The 20,434-nt window shown below is 44.5% G+C and overlaps 1 protein-coding gene and 1 long non-coding RNA gene across 2 annotated transcripts in view; one reads left to right on the top strand and one right to left on the bottom strand.

Moving 5' to 3' along the window:
• STARD7 (StAR related lipid transfer domain containing 7) overlaps positions 1–13,062 on the bottom strand; it is a 21,778-nt gene extending 8,716 nt beyond the window's left edge. The window contains exons 1-5 of the mRNA XM_082357123.1: positions 12,303–13,062; positions 1,917–2,125; positions 1,550–1,599; positions 198–308; positions 35–117 (exon numbers count right to left, since the gene is read on the bottom strand). Coding sequence (XP_082213249.1) covers positions 35–117; positions 198–308; positions 1,550–1,599; positions 1,917–2,125; positions 12,303–12,628 — 779 coding nt within the window. The 5' untranslated portion in view covers positions 12,629–13,062. The remainder of the gene's footprint in view (positions 1–34; positions 118–197; positions 309–1,549; positions 1,600–1,916; positions 2,126–12,302) is intronic.
• LOC309612002 lies at positions 13,062–20,434 on the top strand. Its single transcript, XR_014234882.1, has 2 exons — positions 13,062–13,182; positions 19,698–20,434. It is a non-coding gene; the product is annotated as an uncharacterized lncRNA (long non-coding RNA).

Genomic DNA, 20,434 nt, shown 5'->3' with positions numbered 1-20,434 from the left:
GCTAAAGGAACCCAGCAGGAGCCACCACACATACCGTGACACCAACACCATCACGTTGTTTTCCTCATCCACACTATACCGCCGAACATACACATAATCCCGTGAGTACATTGGATACTAAAGAAAAGGAGGGGCAGGATTAGTGCTCTGCCTCACATGGACATGATAAAAGTAAAAGCAGAGGTGAAAATACTCACAGGAAAATGGGTTACCCAGTGAAGAACCTCAGAACCACTAACCACATCCCTCTCGATCACTTCCAGCTTGATCACCAGGGCGTCCCACTTTTTTCTATACTCTGTATCCAGCTGTGGAAACAGAACAGACCATAAAGACCCAAGAGATCCAAAACAAAGCTGCAGAAGACTTCTCCAGATGCTTGGGCCTCTGACCCAAGAATCTTCTTCTGAAACAGTGATCCGACCTAAAAGGCAGTGCCAAAGTGTCAAAGACATGGCTATGTTTACTACAGACGAGTCTTTTAAAATCCCTTCCTGTAGGCCAATCCCATTACCTTGAAAATGAATCTTAACAAGAAAAAGACAAGTGTAAGAAAAAAATATTGTAATAGACATGTCTGGGGAAAATACAGTAGACAGTGATATAAATGTTTATGGGTGAAACAATTCTAAAAAGTTTTAAATAGCAAGTCCAAAAGTATGAGCAGACACCTCACAGAAATACAAGTTGCATATTTTTAAAAATTTGTAGCATCACTAGTAACTATGGAATTTCAAAGTAAGACATATATCATACATATCCAGACCAACAAAAACTCAATACAGATTGACAAAATTCAGTGCTTAGGGGAAAGCATGCACTTGCGTATTAGCAGTGTGTGTTATAACCATCAAACTCAAAGTCCAATAAAACTTGAAAACTCCAGGAAGGAAAAAAAATTTTTTTTGTAGAACTCTGGGTGATCCCACCTTCCCTTTCATATACTTCCCCACAAGGAGGAACAGAGTCTTTAAACACATTAGCTTCATCTTTATCAAATAAACACCTTCACTGTAGATAAGTTCCAGATTGCTAAATCCTGACTGCATCTGTACTGAAGGAGAAAATGCCATAGAGGACATCGTTGGGCCAGTAGGTAAAACTGGAATACAAAGATTCTGTAAGTGCTGCATCAGTTAAATTTACACTGACTTTGCTAATGGTACCAGGGCTAGCTAGGAGAATATGTCTAGTTTTAGGAAATATACACTGAAGCACTTTGGAATAAAGGGTATGTAAACTTACCCTTAAATTGTTTAAGAAAAAAAAAAACTATAAAGCCGTATAAAATATATTCAAGCACTCAAATCCATTCCTCTATTTGATCTTCCCAACAGCCCTGTAAAGGGTAGAACTGGCCTCATCCCCACTGGACAAATTATAAATCAAAGGTTTACCCAGAGGTCATTTGACGTGAAATGAGGGGTACAGAAATAGATAGATGGATTGAAGCCAATGTCTTCTGAGTCAGAGAAATTACTCATGTGGACGATGGCAAGTGGACTTCTAGGCTTAGTGGCTCCAAATCTGGGAAGAAAAATGTACTCACCTGAACATTGAAGAACTGCCGAGGTGTCACATCTGTGTAGGTTCCAAAAACTAGAATGACAGGAAAGAATAAGGGATGTTTGCCACACTCCGGTCACTTAACTGCATTTCAGTTGTAGAGTACTGACTGACACATCTTAAAGGCAGATTCAGAAACTAGAAGTCATATTGGGGCGGCAAAGACAAAGGCAACCTATAGCAAAGTGTAGCAAAGACATGGAGACTCTTGTCATCTGGGAGAGGAAAACCAACAAACAGGGCAATTTTCCCAAGAAACCACCAGAACGGAAGAGTTTAGAGAGCACAGGAACACAGTGCTGTGCACCTGCCGGCACGAACACCCTTGCCAGCAGCCAAGCTGGGCTCACCTCTGTACTGGTAAAGGGGGGTGCCTGTAATGGGGCGCCGCCACAGCTTGAAGTGTTTCTTATCCATCACCATTTCCCACGGTTGCTCTTTGCCTCCTGAATCTTCATCTCTTTCTGTTTGGGATTTTGGTTCTGGAGGGTGGTGGTCAACTCCAGAGCCCCGAAACATACTTGACATTTCCTCCAACCGTTTCATCTCATCAATGGATCTGGAGAGAAAAACAACAGGCATGGTGCAACGGTTGGAGTCTGCCCTGTGAAATGCAATGGCCACACAAAGACTTGTACAGAACGGTGTGGCTTTAAAACAGTATAAAGTGTAGGGAATAAAAATACGAGTTCCTGAGTTTGAATCCCAGTCCAGTATTCATCAACTAGAATATTAAACAACTTAACCAATCCCTCTTTCTTAATCTGTAAAATGGGGATAATAATAGTACTACATCCAAGGTTGATTATAAAAATTAAATAAATTTACCTGTAAAGCGCTTAACACCAGGCATATAATTAGCCCTCAAATGTTAACTATTATAATTTATGACTATGAAATGTCATTTGATACCTTTTGTCCGTTTTTTATTGGGTTGTCTTCCTATCACATTATAAGAGTACTTATATATTTTTCCTCCTTCTTTTAAAGAGATAGTTCACATAAGAGCCATCCTTTTACTGTATACAAATCAGTGCTTTTTCGTATAGTCCCAAGGTTGTACAACCATCACCACTAATTCCAGAGCATTGTCATCAACTCCAAAAGAAACCTATACTCATCAGCAGTTAACTCCTCATAGCCCCTGACAACTACCAATCTACTTTCTGTCTCTATGAGCTTGCCTATCTGGAAATTTCACATAAATGGAATCTTACAAAATATGGTCTCTTGGATCTGGCTTTTTTCACTTAGCATATTTACAAGGTTCATTCACGCTGTACTTTGTTCCTTTTATGACTGAGTAATATTCCATTGTATGGATATATCACATTTTGTCTGTCCATTCATCAGGTGATGGACATTTAGGTGGTTTCTACTTTATGGCTATTATGAATAACACTGCTATTAATATTTGCATACAACTTTTGTATAGACATAAGCTTTCAGTTTTCTTGGGTAGATTCCTAGGAGTGGACTTGCTGAGTCATGGAAACTCTGTTTAACTTTTTAAGGAAGTGCCAAATTATTTTCCGAAGCAGCTGTTCCATTTCTATATTCACACCAACAATGTGTGAGGGTTCCAACTGCTTCACATCCTTGCCAACACTTGTAATCGTCCCATCTTTTTGATTCCAGCAATCCTAGTGGGTGTGAAGTGGTATCTCATTGTGTTCTTCCATTTGTATCCCCCTAATAATGACTATTGACATTGAGCATATTTTTATGTGCTTATGGGCCATTTGTGTATCTTCTTTGGAGAAAGATCTACTGAAATCTTTGTTTTAAATTGGGTTGCCTTTTTGCTGTCAAATTTTAAGAGTTCTTTATATATTCTGAATACTAGTCTCTTATCAAATACACAATTTATAAATATTTTCTCTGACTCTGTGGGTCGTCCTTCCACTTTCTTGATAGTAACCTTTGATGCACAGAAGTATTCAATTTTTTATTCTGGCCGCGCCACGCAGCATGTGGGATCTTAGTTCCCCGACCAGGGATCGGACCTGCATCCCCTGCACTGGAAGCACAGAGTCTTAACCACTGGACCACCAGCGAAGTCCCCGTAAGTTTTCAATTTTGATGAAGTTAATCTATTTTTTCTTTGATTGTTCAATTTTTTGGTGTTATATCTAAGAAACCAGTGCCTAATCCAGTATCATAAGAACTTATGCCTATGCCTTCTTTTAAGAGTTTTAGGTTACATTTAGGTCTTTGGTCCATTTTAACTTTTGTGTATGGTTTGAGGTAAGGGTGTAAATTCACTATTTTGCATATGCACCTCCAGTTGTCCCAGCACCATTTGCTGAAGACTATTCTTTCCCCATTGAATTGTGTTGCCACTTTTGTTGAAAATCAAACTGACCATAAAGCTAAGAGTTTATTTCTAAACTCTAAATTTTATTCCTACAATTTATATATCTATCCTTATGCCAGTACCATTATCATCTTAATTACTGTAGCTTTGTAGTGAGTTCTAAAATTGGGAAGGGTGAGTCCTTCAACTCTGTCCTTCTTTTTCAAGATTGTTTTGACTATTCTGGGTCTTTCATTTCCATGTAAGTATCCTAATGAATCCACAGGAACTTACTGGAGCTAATAAAAGAGTTCAGCAAGCTTGCAGGATATAAGATCAATTTACAAAAATTGTATTTCTATACAGTAGCAATGAACAATCTGAAAATAAAATTGAGAAAACAATTCTATTTACCATAGCATCAAAAAGAATAAAATAATAAGGAATAAATTTAACAAAAGAAGTGAAAGACACACTAAAAACTACCAAAAGATCATTGAAAGGAATTTTAAAAGACATAAATGGAAAGATATACTGTGTTCATGGGTTGAAGGTCTTGATATTGTTGAGATGGCAAAACTACCCAAAGTGATCTATAAATTCAACATAATTTCTATCAAAATCATAGGCTATTTTGTGGAAACTGACCAGCTGATCCCTAGGTAAACAACAAGGACCTACTGTATAGCACCAGGAACTATACTCAATATCTTGTAATAACCTGTAATGGGAAAGAATCTGAAAAATAATAACACACTACTGTATATAAAACAGGTAAACAACAAGGACCTACGGTATATAATCCTTTTTATATGTTGCTGAATTCAGTTTGTTAGTATTTTGTTCAGAACGGCATAAAGCTTTGAAACATTCAAAACAATACCATATGTCAAACTATGTATCATTATATATCATATAGGGATGTATACATATGTATAAAGACACATTTGGTAATGAAATATAATAAATTGGGATAATCTCGGGGACAGAGGATATTTCCATTGGAAAAGGGTCCAGAGGAGGCTTTAATTGTATTTACAATATTTTAGTTCTTAAATATAACTGTATCTGTAACATTCATGTTTTTCTTTAAACCTTTTTATATATCTGAAACATTTAAAAAAAATTTTTTTAAACATGGTTTGTTTTCCCCTTAACCTGGTAGGATGAATTGGGAGATTGGGATTGACGTATATACACTAATATGTATAAAATAGATAACTAATAAGAATCTGCTGTATAAAAAATAAATAAAATAAAATTCAAAAATTAAAAAAAAAAAGATGTGGTACATATATACAATGGAGTATTACTCAGCCATAAAAAAGGATGAAATAATGCCATCTGCAGCAACATGGATGGACCTAGAGACTGTCATACTGAGTGAAGTAAGTCAGACACAGATAAATATGATATCTCTTATATGTGGAATCTAAAAAAATGGTACAAGTGAACTTATTTACAAAACAGAAATAGAGTCACAGATGTAAAAAACAAACTTATGGTTGCCAAGGGGGAAAGGTGGTAGGGAGGGATAAATTGGGAGACTGGGAATGACATATACACACTACTATATATAAAATAGATAACTAATAAGAACCTACTGTATAACACAGGGAACTCTACTCAATACTCTGTAATGACTTATATGGGAAAAGAATCTAAAAAATGAGTGGATATATGTATATGTATAACTGATTTCACTTTGCTGTACAGCAGAAACTAACACAACATTGTAAATCAACTATACTCCAATAAAAATGTTTTAAAAAAGCAAAAATCCAAAAAAACACGGTTTGTTTTCCCCATAACCTTTTTTTTTTTTTTTTTTTTGGCTGCATTGGGTCTTCATTGCTGTGCGTGAGCTTTCTCTAGTTGTGGCGAGTGGGGGTACTCTTCGTCATGGTGTGCAGGCTTCTCATTGCAGTGGCTTCTCTTGTTGCAGAGCACAGGCTCTAGGTGCGCAGGCTTCGGTAGTTGTGGAGAGCAGCCTTCAGTAGTTGTGGCTTGCGGGCTCTAGAGCGCAGGCTCAGTAGTTGTAGTGCATGGGCTTAGTTGCTTTGCAGCATGTGGGATCCTCCCGGACCAGGACTCGAACCCATGTCCCCTGCACTGGCAGGCGGATTCTTAACCACTGCGCCACCAGGGAAGTCCCTCCCCTTAACCTTTAAATAGCAGTTAGGAAAGCAAGATTGCTGGCTGACTATGTCACTTCTGCAATTCAAGACTGAAGACACCGGGCTTCCCTGGTGGCGCAGTGGTTGAGAATCTGCCTGCCAATGCAGGGGACACGGGTTCGAGCCCTGGTCTGGGAAGATCCCACAGGCCGTGGAGCAGCTGGGCCCGTGAGCCACAACTACTGAGCCTGCGCGTCTGGAGCCTGTGCTCCGCAACAAGAGAGGCCGCGATAGTGAGAGGCCCGCGCATCGCGATGAAGAGTGGCCCCCGCTTGCCACAACTAGAGAAAGCCCTCGCACAGAAACGAAGACCCAAAACAGCCATAAATAAATAAAAATAAAAATTAAAAAAAAAACAGCCTCAAGAGAAAGAAATGCCACAAATTGAACAATGTTGCCTTTAAAAAAAAAAAAAAAAGACTGAAGACACCACCTACTGATACATTCTGTCTGAAAGGCCCTTTCATGCCTTTTTAACCTTCAAAAACCCCACAAGGGTCAAGGTTAACTCCCAGGCAGTTAACCATATACATTTACTTTTATTCCTCTATAGAAACATATCACACAATATTATAATTAATCTATCTTTATATCTGTCGCCCTTACTAAACTATGAATTCCCTAAAGGCCCAGAATCAGTCTTTTTCATATTTTTATGTCCAGCTCCTAGCAAGTACCTGGTAAACATTACATGCTCAACAAATGTTCACAGTATAAACTGAGTAAATATGGAAGTAGGCCTTAATAATTCAAATTTGTATTAAAAGATTAACACATTGCTTTAAAAGCCAAAAATTCAAAGTTATACTGGCAACCCAAGATTAAAAGTTTAGAGCAATCTAAAGCAATGGTGAGTGTAGAGATCTGTGTTCCAGTCCTGGCTCTGCCAACTAGCGGTGTGATCTTACACAAGTCATTTTAACTGCAAAGCCTCCCTTGTTCCACCTGTAAAGTGAGGACATTATTTCTTGACGGTTTCTATTAGCTCTAAAATTCCAATTCTCTGAATTTTAAACTTCAGAATTAAATGAAAATATTTATATACAGGGACATTTGCTGTTTCCACTGCCTGAAATCTTTTCCTATTTGAAGAGAATTCCCAAATAGGTGAGATGCAGCCCCCATCTCAGCCCCTAGCAGTTAGCACATGGCTCCTAATTTAAGTGAGGTTAATCAGAGACTTCTGGTAGAGGCTTTGAATCTTGAGGAAATAATACAAGGCACAGGACCTTTTAGATTTTCTCAGTGATCTTGGGGCAGTTGAGAATCCAGCAGTGCAACAGATCTACAGGAAACAATACCAGCAACACTGCCCAAAGAAGAGCATTCCTGTTACCAGTAGCAGGCCTCGGCTGTTCTCTTGGCCAACCTGTACTGTGGCCTTCTTGTCAACACTCTGAATGACCTAACACCTTTTTGGCTTAAGTTAACCAATATCAGTTTCTTTGTTTGCAACCAATAACCCTAGCCAGTACAATTTATACTGATGTTCTGATGAAAAATGTTTAACCATTTTTTTTTGAAGTTTCAATTTGAATTAACATTGCAGAACAGGATTGACTGCTACCATTGCAAAAACCATACAGAAATAGGGAAGGAAATTTAGAGTAGGCAATAAGATCTTGCAGAGGAGAAAGTAAAGTCACGTCACAGCTCTGCTCCGAGAACAACAATGCAGGCATCACGTGGAACCAATCATGGCACTTTTGAGGACTAGTAAAGCACCCTTCAATAAAAATTAAGCTGGACTTTTGAATGCCCTTACCACATAATGAAGAGGGATAGGAATGTCTTATGAAAAACACATCAGAGGCTCATAAAATTATATAGTAATATGGTTCTAAGAAAATTAAACTATATGACTACAGGCAATATTTTTAACGGCCTTCTAAGACTCAAGGTGGTACAGAGCTTCTGACCCACTGCTTAATCAGCCTCTCCTATAGGATTAAAGGTCACTAGGTGGCCTTGATTAAACATGAGACTAAGTCCCTAGGGAGGACAGCAATGTCTTGTGAAGGTATGACATTCATTCTTTGAATAGCACAACATGAATGCTAGAGTAAGACTGTATCATGGAAATGTCAATGATCGTTATGTCCCAGGTTCGGGAATCTCAGAAGGGTCTCAACTTCTAACTGTTGACATGACAGACATCATTAGCACACAGGTGCACAATCACTATCATAGATGTAGAGGAAGGAGAAACCTCTCACCGTGTTATCTCGTTAGCCTGTTGTGCCAAACCTTATTTGGAAGGGATGGGTGTCTAAACCTTGGTATCTAAGAGACTTAAGTAATAAGAAGGGAGGAAAGAAGGACAAAAAAGATTATTCCCAAGATAGTAACAGAACCAGCAGATTAGTAAGAGGATCAAAGAAAGAAAGTCAATGCTTTCCTTTCTTCAAAACTAAAATCATTTCAACATTTGAGAAAGGCTGGACTGAGAGCCATGGAAATTGAGGGCATAAAACCATGAAAACAGAAATATAAGTATAATCATATTTGGCTCATCTATAGGGGGTCCTGACCTAAGTGGAGAGCTTGATATAAGGCTCCTAAAATGACTCAAATGAAGCCATTCCTGTAATTGGTAATTTCAGTAAGACGCTGTCTTGTTTCAATGATCCCCTCTCAAATTCCCAATTATTGTCAAAGTTAGAGACCTTGAAGTACAACTGTCATGGGACATACCTAAAAGACATCAATTAGGTCATTGCAATTCTGAGCGTAGTTCTGATTATCTAAGAAGGTATAACAAAAACATCCTTAAGTGACAGTGGCAAAAAAAAATTTTTTTTTAATTCCTTTAAGCCAAAAGGACTTTTTGTTGATCATTTATCTAATTAACAGCACACTGAAAAGTTAAAGACCAAAATGGGAAAATGGCTAATTTTCTTTATGAAACTTTACTGTCACTTATTTACTCAAATTTCTAGAGCAATGAACTGTAACTTTTTTAAAAAAGAGGAGGGAGATTAATGGAGCGTTTTCCCCTAGGCTTTCATATTTCTTAACTTCCTTCTCCTTTTTGTTCCTGTAATTTTTCTTAATGTTCCAAAGCAATAAAAACTTACTACTGGGACTTCCCTGGTGGCACAGTGGTTAAGAATCTGCCTGCCAATGCAGGGGACACGGGTTCAAGTCCTGGTCCGGGAAGATCCCACATGCCGTGGAGCAACTAAGCCTGTGTGCCACAACTACTGAGCCTGCGCTCTAGAGCCCATGAGCCACAACTACTGAGCCCACGTGCCACAACTACTGAAGCCCACGTGCCTAGAGCCCATGCTCCACAACAAGAGAAGCCACCACAATGAGAAGGCTGCGCACACCACAAGGAAGAGTAGCCCCCTGCTCGCCACAACTAGAAAGCCCACGTGCAGCAACAAAGACCCAACGCAGCCCAAAAAAAATTAATTAATTAATTAATTATTTATTTTAAAAAACTTACTACTGTATTTTCCCATAAGATTTGACCTGAGCTCACAGAATGCCAGCTAGCACCAAAAATAATGATTAAAAGTTATTTTGCCTGATCATTTAATTAAAGCCTATCAGGTAATAACACTAGATTAAGCATTAAAAGACCTGATTTCTACACCTGGCCTATCAGTGAGTCAGTCACTTTGTACAAGTTACTTCTTTTCTCTAATTTTCTTGCTGATTCTCGATTAATGAATTCCTACTTGTTAAGATGTTCTTAAGCATAAGAGAATAGAAAGCAAGGGTTTTTCTTTGTCCTTCTGAACAGAAACTCTACTAACATAAGAAAAAACACACACCACTTTAAGGCACACATTCAAAGAGACATCCTCACACCCCATCACTGTTTGACCAAGACAGCAATATCTGAATTAGTCTGTACCAGGACAAGTTGGTACAGAAACAGCACAGAAGAGCCAAAGGCTGTAATTTAGGGGCCATGGGACAATCATGCTCTTCTTCCGTTAACAATGAAAGAAATGCACATGTCCCGAGGCACACTCAACTGTGCTCCATTATGGAAGCTACCCAAAATCATCTCACTAGAACAAACAAAATCTAAGATCCTCTAAACTAGCTACGACAACCTCAGCGCCCTTTAAAGCAAACAGAATACTTAAACACCAAGCCAAAAAAAGTTAACCTATACCCAGAATATCTTATTCAGTAAAATACTGGGAATTCCCTGGCCGTCCAGTGGTTATGACTCCATGCTTTCACTGCCGAGGGCGCGGGTTCGATCCCTGGTCAGGAAACTGAGATCCAGCAAGCCGCGGACGGTGCGCACCACCCCCAAAATAAATTAATTACTTAAAAATAAAATATAAACATGACAAGCTATGACAACAGACCTATGAAATCACTGTACAAGTAAGATACAGTTGACAGCATATTATTTGCCTCCCTATCAGTATAACATTTAAAAAAATCCTCAGAATGGACTTGATCAAATTTTAAGTATATGACTGAATTCAAGCATGAACTGGACATGCGGTGTTAAATGAGGGCCTTTACTGGAACAACTCTGGAGAGGGTCAAAAAGGGCACCTTAAGTGTCCTTACTGGCCTTCCTCTAAGCTCCTGAAATTCCCAAATGGGTTATCGCAGATTACTTCTTTAGGAGTTGGATTAGAACCAAGTGCTTCAACTGTCCAATTTCCTTCTGCCACAGTGGGTAATGACTACGGACTCAAGTGTTTACCACATCTATCTCCTATTGTTTTTTCCCCCTCTAGCTCCTGCAAATGGGAGACCTGCTAAACAGAGGCTCTAGGGCATATGGTCGATAAAAATACATGGAGAAAGACAAAGAACGACATCTGTCACCTAGGCCCCAACGCTATTCAACTCCCACCCCCAAAACATCTTCCCTCTCTTTGGCACCCAGGGGCCCTTTCCTGGTCTTTCTCCTCTTCCCCAAACAGATCCAACTGGGAATTTTCCCCTCAAACTTCACCATCGTGGAACATGGGTATTTCATCGTCAAAAACAGAATGAAAAGTCAAACAGTTAATTGGTAATTTCTCAATTTAAAAGTTTCCTTCCCATACATTCTTTTACTTCTCACACCTGAGGACACCATTAGAACAAATGGACAAAGTAGCAAAAGAACACTAACAGAAACTAGGCAAACCACCTATCATGCTTTGATATCTTAACTTTTTTGTGAATAAGGTTGTTCGTGGTTATGATTTTAAATTGCATTTGTAGAACAGTCATCTTTCCTGTTAGAAAAAGTATTACCAGCTCTTAAGATACACTTGCATTTAACCACAACGCACAATGTTACACTAATAGCTGCCTGCCATCTGGGTGCTACACTTCCATACAGGTCACAGTGCTAACTTTACTGAAATACTTCCATTTTTAACCTAACCAAAAATGTGGAATAACAGAAGAAATAGCTACAACAAATAGACTTGTGTGGAATTTATCTGGTGTAGGGGACTATCCTAGGTTCTTGCAATCAGTTTCAGAGTTTAGGGGGCAGAGTATGTGTGTGGAGAGAGAACACAGTTTAAGAATATCTGCTAAAAAGAAAATACAGCGACAATGTAAAGCAAGACCCAAATCAAGGTTTCCCCATGATATTACATGAAAACCGTAAGGGCTCAGTTTAGAACCACAGGTTAACAAATTCAATCAATGGTACAGCACTTTTTTCACACAGAGGTTTTTGATGATGACAGCGTGATTTCAGAACCTAATAAAACAGTACTCCCAGAGTTCTAGTGGAAGTACCAAACAACTGACCTAATTCTTCCAGGTTAAAATGTCTGGGCTACTGGTTTGTCCCAGGAGGGCAAAATCGCTTCCAGCCTCCTAATTCTGCCATGAGTCACAATGACAAGAGCTCTCCTGGCATTTCTCACGAAATCCCATTTGGAATGAAGTGATTTTGTAAATTGCACAAGTATACCCTCACATCAAGTTTAAAACCTGTCTGGAACTTGCACCTTTCTGGATATGTTAAAGATTACGTGAACAATGGCCTACTTCAATACCCATTTTCCACAGTGCTATTTCTTTAGTGGCATGCGCCCCAAAGCCTCCCTCCTCCACTAACCTACACTCGCATTTATTTCTAACTCGACAAATCAAGTTAACACACAGATGCAATGAAGAAACGTGCTTTGCTACGATAGGATCAAGCTACTTGCATCGTCACTTCCAGTACCACCGGGTCAACGGGAGACACTGACGGCCAAGGCAGGCCCCAGGGTTCAACGTTCCCACCTCCCCACCCCAGGGAACAGGCGCGACCTCGCCGCCGAGCCCACCTCTGCAACTCCTCCTCCTGGATCCTCTCCTCGTCCCACGCGAACACGCCGGCGAGGGCCGCCATCAAGGCAGAGGCATGGCCCGGGCGTCCGCGCAGCCGGCGCCAGAGGCGACCAAGGAGGATGCGGCGCGAGCTCTCCGAGTAGAGGCGACCGTAGAGCTGCGCGATCTGCTGCGCCCGCCGCACGCGCAGGCCCGTCACGAAGCGGCACTGATTGGCCAGCAGGGCGAGGAGGCCCCCGCCCCGCGCCCCCGCGCGCCCGGTCGCCGCCGCGCCCACCAGCAGCCAGGCGGCCAGGCCAACCGGCGGCCTCCGGGGGAACATGCTGCCCGCACGCCCCGCCGGGCCCAGGTGCTCTCTGCGCCCGCCGCGTGCCCGGAGGCGAGCGAGGCCTCGCTCAAGGGGCGAAAGGAACGAGCCCGGGAGGGCGCAGGCGACCTCCTGCCGAGCCCCCCTAGTTGGCCGGCCCCGAAGTCGTCTGACGCTCTAACAGGTCCTTCATCTCTCGGCAGCAACCGCTGAGGAAGTCTCCTTTAGGGAAGAGAGTCGGACATGGCACCGGCCGCGGGGGGCGGGCCCGCGACCGCTGCAGGAGGTGCTCCGCGGTTCCGGCCGGACAGCCCTGTCGGCCCCCTGCCTCCTCGGCGTCCTCAGGCCGGCGCCAGGGGCCTTGCTACAGAGCGCGCGGGAAGCGGCGAGGCTGGCGGCGAAGTCCCCAGCGTTCCGCGTCCACCACATGCGCTGCCAGCTTGCAACCTACTCCGGTCTCTGCCGCCCGGCCCTGATTGGGCGCGGCCCGGACTCCCGGTGCTGATTGGCGGTGCCAAGTGCCCGTCACCGCCCCTTCGCGCGGCGCGCCGGGACCTCTAGCTAGCAAGGTAGGTGGCGCGGCGGCCAGAGCTAGTCAAGGGCGCCTGGGAGATTGGACGGTGGACCTAGCCGACGCCGCCATCTTCCGGCCCCCCGACCCCGCCCTGTGAGGGGGCACGGCCAGGTGCCTGTTAGACCTCTGCGCGGTGCTCGCTCAGTTGTTCTGAGAGGCCTGCGACCGTCGTCTGGTTCACTGATTTGAGACTAGGGTGGGATGGGGTCTCGGCACTGCATCTGCGGGACGCTGGGAGTGTCCAGTTTGGGGAGTCGGGGGCGGGACGGTGTAGACGCCTTTGGTGAGTGGAGACCCTGCCGAGGCCTGGCGGCCGCTGCCCTCAAAACCTTCCTCGGCCTCCACCTGGCTCTCCCGCAAGCGCCCGGCGCGCCGAGACCACCTCCGAGGCTCGGAGCCGGAGCACTCGTCCTGTCCCTGTGAAGCCTCGACGCGAGAGTGGGCCGGTGTGGCATCCTTAGAGCCCAGGACACTTTCCAGGGAGCTACGTGGGCAGGTGACCCGTCGCAGTCTGGAAATGCGGTAGCCCTTTGGTTAAAGGGACAGCAGAATGGAGTTGCTTGGGGCAGATGCCCTTGGTCGTGTAGTAGCTGTCCTTCTCTCTTTGACCCAAAGGTGGCAGCTTGAGAAGGTAAACAGGTTTCCTAAAACCTACTTTGCACCACCCATGAACAACCTGGCCAAATGATCTTGAAGGGCATTAACTTACTATTCTGTGCCCAACCTCATTAAAATGGAATGCCTGGAGGTCCACTAGGAAGACCTTACACGAAATTGTTTCCTTAATTTTTTTAAACTTACATTAAGAGCCTTATTGACAGACGAACAAAATACTGTAAAAGGAAGTCTTCATGTGAGAGCCTGTGCTTATTCCAAGGCAGTGCATTTAGAAACTTTACTCTTAATGTACCTGTTTGAGCAATTTTATATGTTCTTAATAAAAGATGTTTCCGAAAAAAAATGCTGTACTGGGAACTGAAATTTAGATCTCTCCAGACTGTCTGATTTTACTCTGGGATTGGTATTGATGTTTATTTTCCCTTGAAATAAGGAGAAATGTATATAACAGAAAATAGTATTTGATGCTTTTCTCAATGATGGTAGGATGGCCGGAACGGGGTGTGAGGGTGTATGGTCAGGCCACTCAAGATGGCTGTTCTCTTGCTCTCTGTACATCCCCTGCCCAACCAGTGCTTGCTTCACCTACACCCTACTGACTTGATTGACCTTCCTACTTACTTGCCCCAGGCCCCAGCTAATGATAGCTTTTCAAAAGGATGGTGAGGGGCGTGCCCCTCTGCTGGTTTCCCTGGTAACTAATGAGCCAACCTGACATCATTTCCCCTATAACTGGAAATCTCCCCTTCCCCTTGGGAGCAAAGACTGCCACCATGTCCTGCCCATATGTGCCGCACATGGTGGGGTGTCGCTCCAGGACCTTGCTTCAGACGTGTAAGGTCCCCCCATCCATTAAACCACTGATGTCTCTGTTGCTGACTCCAGGCTCTTTGTTCGGTCTTGAAGCTGGGCAAGCAAAGGCCTTGTAGGCCTGCGGAGTGCAGCCCAACACAAGGGAAAGTTTGAATTTTCCTACAGTCCTGCTTCCTTTGTTCCTTTTTTGTTTTGTTTTCTGTTTTTGTTTTGTTTTGTTCTGCTTACCAAAATGAATTTTCAGGTACTCCAGCTGAGCCCCTCTAATCCCACCATTGTTCTGCATCTCTATTGCTTCTTTCCCCTCAGTACCTAAACACAATCAAGTTCATCCTCAAAAAAGCTTTGGGAAAAAAAGAGACCTTAACTCTTCCTCTTTCCAGTTACCACCCCCTTCTCCTTCCTTTTACAGCTATGATTTTGTTTTTCAAAAGATGACAAACATGCTTGCTGTCTCCATTTCTGTACCTACCTATAAATTCCGCTTTAGAATTTTCAAAATCCATTTCTTCTACACCATTCTCTCTACCACTTTGTTGTTCACACCCTAGCAGTACATTCTAGCCTAACTTCTCTTCCAATCCATTATCAACAAACTTTGTTTTGCTTGTGTAACCCCAGAACAATGTTGAAAAACTTTATTCTCTTTGTATATTTTTGAGTTGATCCAAAATTCTTCATCATGAGCTTATCTTATATAAGTTGGGTTCTGCCTGTTAGACCCACCAAAACATAAAGATGAGTAGGCCCAACAATAATCTATAGTAAGAAGTGGTACACCCAGAATTGGGATGAGCAGGGCCAGGGGCACAGTAAGCCACACATCCATGTCACCTAGCATTTATGCACTGATGCCTCTCCCTCAGCTCACACCTATGGCTGCATAGGAGATGGAGTCCCTTTATGACCAGCGGACAAAGGAGGAAAAAAAACAAAGCTCGATTTGCTCATAGGTCAAAGTGGTGTGTGGGTGCAAGCTGAAAATGAACTGCGGCTGCACTAGCGCCCCACCCTAGGGTGATCTTGAAAGACCGTGGCAAGGGAAATTCTCCCAGTGAATAAATCCTCTCACACTTTGTGTGAACAGAAATGTAGGCAAGGTTGGAATATATATGGACTCAGGGCATTAGCAGATGGCTTGGCTGGTTGCTCAGGAGACTGGGAGGAGAAAGAAGATCAAGGACACGGAGGTCTGGGATAGAGGTATGTGGATGGATTATGTGTTTGGGCAAGAAGTGTGCAGGTGCCCACCAGAGAGCACCTACCATGAAAGAGGTACTAAACAACCAAGTAGGAAGAATGACTCACCCATTGATATCAGCCAGATGCTATGAGCCACCTCAGTACTAGCCATGAATAGAGTAGCCACGGTGGCAGGGATGAGAACATATGGACCCGAGAGCATGGGCTCCCATTCACAGAGGGTGATGTAGCTACTGCCACTGCTGAATGTCCGGTCTGCCAGCAATGAAACCAATGCTGAGCCCCCAAAATGGCAGTATTCCTCATAGACAACAGCCAGCCACTCGATGACAAGTTGACTACATCGGATACCTTCCATCCTGGAAATGGCAGCAATTTACTTTGACTGGAGTTGCTGCGTTTCGGATATGGTTTGCCTTTTTTGCCTGCTGGGCCTCAGCCAGCACCACTATCTTGAGTGTTTACTGAGTGTCTGACACATTGACACAGGGTCCCACATAACATCGAATCAGACCAAAGGACCCATTGCACAGCAAAGGAGGTGTGACAGTGGCACATGACCATGGAATCCACTGGCCCTACCACATTCTGTACCATCCAAAAGATGCCAGCCTGAACAGAGAGAAGGAGTAGCCTATGAAGGCACAGCTGAGGTGCCAGCACAGAGATGCTACCAACCAAGGATGGGCATCATCTTCCAGAACACAGTTTATACTCTATCAACAATCAAGAGACTTCCCTGACAGTCCAGGGGTTAAGACTTCACCTTCCAATGCAGTGGGTGCGGGTTTGACCCCTGGTCGGGGAGCTGAGATCCCACATGCCTCATGGCCAAAAACAAAAAAGAAAGAAACCAAAACAGAGAATAGAAGCAATATTGTAACAAATTCAATGAAGATTTTAAAAATGGTCCACATCAAAAAAATCTTAAAAAAAAAAAAATCAATATGGTGCTATGTCCCAATAGGAAGAATAAATAGGTCCAGGAACCAAGGGGTGGAAGTAGGAGTGGCTCCATTTACCATTAATCCCAGTGATCCCATTGGGGTATTTATGTCACCACAACTCTGAGCTTTGAGGGTTTTTGAGGTCCTCGTTCTCAAAGAGGAAATATTTCCATCCGGAGATGCAGCGCAAGTCCCACTGAACTCATTCACAGTTGCCACCAGGCACTCTGAGCCAAGGGACCAGCAGGCAAGCAGGAGTCACCATCCTGGCAGCAACAAGTGACCCTGATCCTCAGGAAGAGCCAGGCTGCAGTTTCACAACGGGAGCAAAAGGGAAGGTGTCTGGCAAGCAGATGATCCGGCTGGGTGTCTCTTTGTTACACCCTTGCTCACTTTGACGGTAAACAGACGAGTGCAGCAGCCATGACCTAAAAGGGGCGTGGTGACCAGGGGCTCTGCAGAGGTGCTTCCTGCGGGTGATAGTAGAGGAGGGAGGTGATGAGTATCAGTTGGGGCCGCGAGACCAGCTGCAGTGGTGGAGGCTATGGTTCGTCCCGTTAACCATCAGTCCCCCCCCCAGAAAAAGTAGAGCTGCTCCCAGAACTTATACAAAGAAGTGGATCTGAGTGGCATAAGGAGTAGCAGACACCAGGATATGCAACCCAGGTGGACCTTCATGACAGAAGGGCTTCTGCCCCTCGCTTCTGGGAGTGTTGCTGGCTGACAGCCCTCAGTTATCAGCCCTCTTCAGGAATTGAGCTTCCTCACCCAACATCACAGCCTCTTCTCTGGGGACAGCATGCAAGCAATGACTGGCTGAAGCTGGGGTATAAAGGCCTGGTCCCCTCACCCCGACTCAGGACAAGTCAAAAGGCCGTCCCAGCTTCAGAACTCTCTGTGGGGTCAGCTGAGGCCTTTGTCAAGACTACTTGGCACCTCACCCTCTCCATCTGACCAAGCCTGCTTCCTTCCCTTCCTCCATAGGTGTGGAACCTGAGAGCACCCCCAATACCACCTGCTCATCTCCATGGCCAAGTCTGCTGCCCAGGGAACCCAGCCTGAATCAGGCTCCGTCATCGAGCTCAATAGAGTATGCCTGCCCACAGAGCTGGTACTGGGAGTTAGGTCATGGGCCCGCTCTCTGCCTGGAAAGTGCTAGGGGCACTGCACACTCCCACCTCCAGCTGTCCTTCTCTGGTGCCCCTTAGCACATGCCCTTGCCCTCTGTTCTGCCCTTCCTTAGGGCCTGCAGGTTCCAGGTCCTGAACTGGATATCATCTCTCCCAGTTTCGGGATCTGGCAGAGCGATACGAAGCACCTATTTATTGGCTTAGCAATGGCATGTATAGAAACCATTTCTCAGGCATTACACCTGAGGACAGGCATTCCCCAGAGGGTTAAATGGACCCATTGTAAGTGAATTAGGGTCAGCTTTGATGCCTAGGCCTTAGTCCCTTTTTCCCAAAAACTTGGAAAGTAATTTGCTTGAGTCTGACGCAACCCCTGGGCTCCAACTGTCAGGACCAAAGATAGCAGTAATTGCCTTCTCGTCCCTTCACAAGGGTGTGTAAACCCAAAGCTCTATCCATCTATTATTCAGAATGGCAAGTGTTTACAATATTCATCCACTTACTCATCAGTATGTGAAATCTCTTCATAGCAGGCAATTTCCTCCTAGTTCATAACCTAAAAACAATTCATGGAAGCATCTGTTTTTGTCCTCAAGGATGGGGCTGTATATGTTACCGCAAGACCTAAGACACCTCAGATCAACTCTTCCCAGAACTAGATCAAAAGCCCGGGTGAGAATCACGTTCAGGCAGCCTCCACCACCCCCGCTTCTGGAGCAAGGCTTCCCTGCCTCATGTAGGCAAGAATTGCACCTGTTTTCCCAACTGGACAGTGGAGGGCCCGGAGCCCACGGGGTGAAGTGGCACATGACTCCTATTGCTTCCTTCCTTCCCTGCAATCAGTGCTTTTCTGACTCAGCTCAGGTTACTCTCATCTACAGCCTGGCCCAGTTCACAGTGGGAAGAAGCCCAACAGCAGGGGCTGTGCACCTGGCAATGGACCACTCATTGCAGTGTAGGACTGGGGTAGGATCTTCGGGTACAGAGACGCACAACCATGTACAAGCAAGTCAAGACCCAAGTACCAGGGTCTAGAGATGCTGCACTAGAGCAGCCCAGCCAGGAGGCAAGCAGGAGGGCAGTCATTAGGGCCATGAGACAAAGGGGCAACTAGAAACTGCACCTAAAAGTGTTGGCCTGAAGCCTCTCCAGTCCCTTCTGCTTGGGACCCAGGTAAATGCCACCTTCCATAAGGCCACCTTCCATAAGGCCATTTCCACCTTTGGAAACCTTACCCGTTTCCTTCCACGTGCAAGGAATTCCACTAGGTGTAATACTCCTGTCCTCTCTCTACCCCTCATTATTTACTTTGTCTCAAGGAAAGTAAAAGATGACCATTCTGGTGGGGGGGCGGGGAATGGTCATGCATAGGCCAATGCCACCCCTCCACCCCTCAGTCCTCTTGGGACTTAGCTGCCTGCAGGGTACAGAATCCCACTGTTCTTGCCGAGGTGGGTTCTACTTCCACAGGGGTCAAGGGTCAGGGGAGGCTTTCTCTGGTCTCGTGTTGCCACGACTGGGTGGGTTAATCGGCGTCACTATGGGATTTGTATTAGCAGCCCACTTAGCGAACAGACCTAAAACTATGTCCACCAACCCAGCCTCTCTACCAATAATCAAGGGGATGTTTTGGCTTCTGTGGCAACTCCTTTATTTCTCAGACCCTTAAAGAGACCTTAGAACAGCTTTCCTGACCCCTTCAATCTTGCCCTTCTCTGAATTCCCATTGCACTTTTTGGCGTATCTCTAGAGTGACCTTCCATTATTTGGGTAACTATCTTATTTCCTTCCCTTCCCAGCTGAGAAGATCGAAGAGAAGACACTGGAGATCAGCTGAGACAGAGAAGAAAGAAGAGAGTAACTTGAGGAGACAGACCTGGAAACAAACAATGACGAGGCCATGTCATGAGTGTGCTAATGGGGGTGTTAGACAAGGCTCTGTCAGGGACACCAGCGAGGGGAACCCCGACCCTGCGGGGGAGGGGAAAGCTTAGCATGTGGGGCTTCACAAGCCCGGCATCCTCTCCATTTCTGGGAAACACTGTCTCAGCTGCTCAGCCTCCGTTTTCCCTTCTTTTAGTGAAAGTACTTTGATTTCCTTTTCATGGAACCACACCTCCCATACCCACTCCCTCCTCTCATCCAAGTGATTCTATTCCCAGCATGGCGGGGCCGGGGGGGGGGGGCGGTTGACAATGACCCTAGACCAAGCCAGTCAGGGCATCCGGTCCCTCTAACTGCAGGGACTCATTCAGGAACAAGGTCAGTCCCAAGTTGGTCAAATCAGAGTGAACCCTGGGACATTTGTAAACTGCAGGGAAAGAGAGCTTGCTCTGTTTTCAGTTGAAATTGGTGCTCTGAGGAAAGCCTGAAGCTAAGTATCACCATTAGGGAAAAGCCTGGCTGGGAAACGGAGCCAGCTTCCAGGAGTGGAGCTGAAAGACTGAAGTGGTCAGGGGGCACCTGTGGAGCTCCTGAATTCACTGCATTACATGACTTATCTGGTCCTAAGCCAGTAAATTCCTTTCTTGCATGA

Source organism: Balaenoptera borealis (genome assembly GCF_965194805.1).
Source record: "Balaenoptera borealis genome assembly, chromosome: 15".
In the NCBI taxonomy this organism is placed as follows: Eukaryota; Metazoa; Chordata; class Mammalia; order Artiodactyla; family Balaenopteridae; genus Balaenoptera; species Balaenoptera borealis.
The sequence above is the reverse complement of the archived record's forward strand: the minus strand, read 5'-3'. Positions and strand labels throughout refer to the sequence as shown.